General features: G+C 54.9%; 2 protein-coding genes across 2 annotated transcripts in view; both read right to left on the bottom strand.

Annotated features, from left to right (window-relative positions):
• Positions 1–1710, bottom strand: part of PHACADRAFT_152721 (uncharacterized protein) — a 7057-nt gene extending 5347 nt beyond the window's left edge. Inside the window, exons 1-2 of the mRNA XM_007400815.1 lie at positions 1135–1710; positions 167–1084 (exon numbers count right to left, since the gene is read on the bottom strand). Coding sequence (XP_007400877.1) covers positions 167–1084; positions 1135–1686 — 1470 coding nt within the window. The 5' untranslated portion in view covers positions 1687–1710. The remainder of the gene's footprint in view (positions 1–166; positions 1085–1134) is intronic.
• A 687-nt stretch (positions 1711–2397) lies between these two features.
• Positions 2398–2972, bottom strand: part of PHACADRAFT_178346 (uncharacterized protein) — a gene marked incomplete at its 3' end in the record, with an annotated part of 3953 nt that continues 3378 nt past the window's right edge. Inside the window, exon 5 of the mRNA XM_007400814.1 lies at positions 2398–2967. Within this exon, the coding sequence (XP_007400876.1) occupies positions 2398–2967 (570 nt within the window). The remainder of the gene's footprint in view (positions 2968–2972) is intronic.

Below are 2972 nucleotides of genomic sequence, written 5' to 3'. Positions count from 1 at the left end.
GTACTTCTTCGCTACTAGAGTCTGACTGTGCTTGTGCAGTCCAGGTTTGAGCTAACGGGTGGGAAAAACGTGAGTGCATGGATAGATGTGCGTGGAGGCCTGGTGTGATACCAGCGAAGGCAGCCGGCAATGCGGCCGCTGGCGTCTCGGGGACATCGTTTCCGACGTGATGAGGGTGAGGAGTGGGGTGCTTGAGGCGAGGGCGCGCAGTCGAATTGATAACGGACAAGAGAAAGGAGCGTTTGTGAGCATTAGGTGTCGCAGGATCTTCGCGGTGATCGCCCGCCCGCCAGGTAGCCTCGTCCTGGTCTTCGTGGGTACCGCCTTGTTCAGAACTGCTGAGTGGGTCTGGTGGAGTTGTGCTGGTTGGAGGCCGAGCTGGTGGAAGCTGGAAACGCGCACGGGGACGAGGGAACGCAGGTGTCGGAGTGAACATGGCAGAAGGCGCAGGTGAGGAAAACGCAACAGAGATCACAGGAGATGCGCGGCTCTGTTGGAACTGGTTTGGGCCATGTGAAGCACTGCGACCGAAAGGCGTCGGGCCCTCTTCAGACGAAAACGTTGGCTCTCGTTCGTCAGTCTCAGCTACACTGCTCGCTTGTTCGGTGTGCGCTTCAGTTATTTGAGTAAATTCTGCCTGAGGCAAGGACCTTGATGGCGATGCTATCTCGTTGTCCGTAGCTTGCTCATATGCCCTTTGTCTCAAAGGAATTGCCGTCACAGGCGATGTATTCGTGGAAGGTGGCAACGGAATGAAACGAGCGGGCATAGCTGATGCGGAAGCCTGTCGTGCAAGCATCGGGGACGCAGTATTCGAGCGTGGAAGTGGAGCAGATGGCGCAGGAATAGGTGACACAGGGTTGGATGGCAAGGACTGGGTGTCGTGAGGGGTAGAGTTCGAAGTGGAGGATGATGGTGAGGGCGTGTTGGTGCGTGTGAGACTGGGTGTGCGTGTATTGCGGGATAAAGGACGTCGTAAAGAAACGTTGCGCAGCTTATCGAAGGGAGAAGGCTGGAAAATACTTGTCTTACTCGAGCGATCCCAGAGCTGCAGAAAAAACTCACCTTGGGTTCCGACCTGAGACTGACCGAGTAGTCATAATTCTTCCGTGGTGTAGGCGCAATCGGTTCTACAGGTGACCCCGACCTACTTACTGACTGCAACGCCTCCGAAATGTTAAAGTCGTCTTCCGCCCCGGCGTCCGCAGGAGGGAAGTAGGCATCGGCGACGGAATCGTGGGTATCTTGGTCGCTACTCCGGATCTCCATGTCGTCATGGGGCTGAGGAAGAGAAGGAATCATACTCATGTCGAAACTGTACTGCTGTGGTTGCTGTTTTACAAGTTGCTGCTTAGACAAGCCGCTCTTCGACCCACTCGCACTCATCCCTGTCATAGATTTGGAGGATCGTGACTCTATGGAGTTCGCAAATCTCGCGGTACTGCCCGTGCCCAGCGTAAGTGAAGGCTTGATCGTGGACACAGTATTGTGGTGCGAGCTGAAAGCTGCCGGCGTCGACGTGATAGGGTTCGACATGCGAGAGGCATCCAGGTCGTCGGTCGTTTCTGAGTGCATTTCTGTCAAGTCTTCCATGACGGGTATCGAAGGCAGAGAGGGCATCTCCTGTCCCTCAATGTCTTGTATTCTCCGCCATACGCGCGACGGGGTTTCGAGTATCGCACCCATGGTGGTATTCTTCCGTTGCAACTCTTCAGATTAGGAAACTCGAGCTGCGGTCGAACGGGCGCACCTGTCTACGTCCAGTGGTCTGGCTTATCCGTCACAGCATAAGTCTAGGGACCGGCGAAAAGGCTATGTACGCGCGATGTCGCGGGGACCCCAGTCGCAAAGCAAGAGAAAGCGAGCTGGCCACAGCAAGGGGGTTTCGGGAAATGCGAGCGCTCGCACTCAGAATGGGGAGACGCGACCTCAGATAGATCACGTGAGCGTTGGTTCGAATCCTCAGGTTAAGGTCACCCGACTGCAGTGGGCCATATAATACGCTATACCTCGTTCAGAGCGTCGACGTGAATTGGATGTTACGTAGATAACTCTCGGCGACCATTATACTCATTAGCTATCCGTGAGACTCAAGATGTTGAGTTGTATATTAGCTAATTCAGGGTCCTAGCCCTGATAACACCCTCGTCGACACATGACGATAACTTGCATATGAACACAACCTCCGCGTGCTTTTGACATGACTGTCTGCAGCAGATAATGCTGCGGTGTCTCTACGGCTCATTCGTACCCGGTCAATCAGCTATCAAAGGGTATAGTCGAGATATGTATCAGACTTAGGTATACAGTGTCAAGCTAGCAAACGAACATTAATGCAATAAAACATCCGATTCTTCATGCGTAGATTTCAACATGCGCAAATCAGGTTCATGTTACCTACAGCTTAGCCTGCACCTTTGTCTTTGCCGCATTCGACTGAATGATTCTCGCTGCGTCGTTGACCATGTTCTCGACGATAGTCTTGGCGGGAAGGACTTCATCAATGAGCGCAGAGACCCGTCCGATAAGGAACGTGCGACCCTCAAGAGACTTCTCAGGGTGCTTCTCGAGCTCATGATCATGCGGGAGGATACCCTTGCTCGTGAGTTCCTTGATCTCCTGCTGACGGTTGCTGTTCCAGTCCTCAACGTACGGCGTGCGCCGCACGCGGAGCGGCCGGCCGGTATAAATCAGCGTAGTTATCGCGTCCTCGTATCCCGCGCTGAGAACAGCCTCTTTGTGCGCTTTGGGCGCGCCCGCTTCCACGCTCGCGACGAAGCGCGTGCCGACCCACACAGCCTCAGCACCCCACGAGAGATTTGCTGCTAGGCTGCGTCCGTCGTAGACGGCACCTGCACCGATAACATAAACCGGCCCACCGGTCAGTGGGGATTTGTGCCCACGGACAACGTCGACACAGGCAGGGATGAGGACCGTTGCGGGGATGTCGCCAGTGTGTCCACCGCCCTCAC

This window comes from Phanerochaete carnosa (assembly GCF_000300595.1).
Source record: "Phanerochaete carnosa HHB-10118-sp unplaced genomic scaffold PHACAscaffold_11, whole genome shotgun sequence".
Classification (NCBI taxonomy): domain Eukaryota; kingdom Fungi; phylum Basidiomycota; class Agaricomycetes; order Polyporales; family Phanerochaetaceae; genus Phanerochaete; species Phanerochaete carnosa.
Note: the sequence above shows the minus strand (reverse complement) of the source record. Positions and strands in the feature narration are given on the sequence as shown.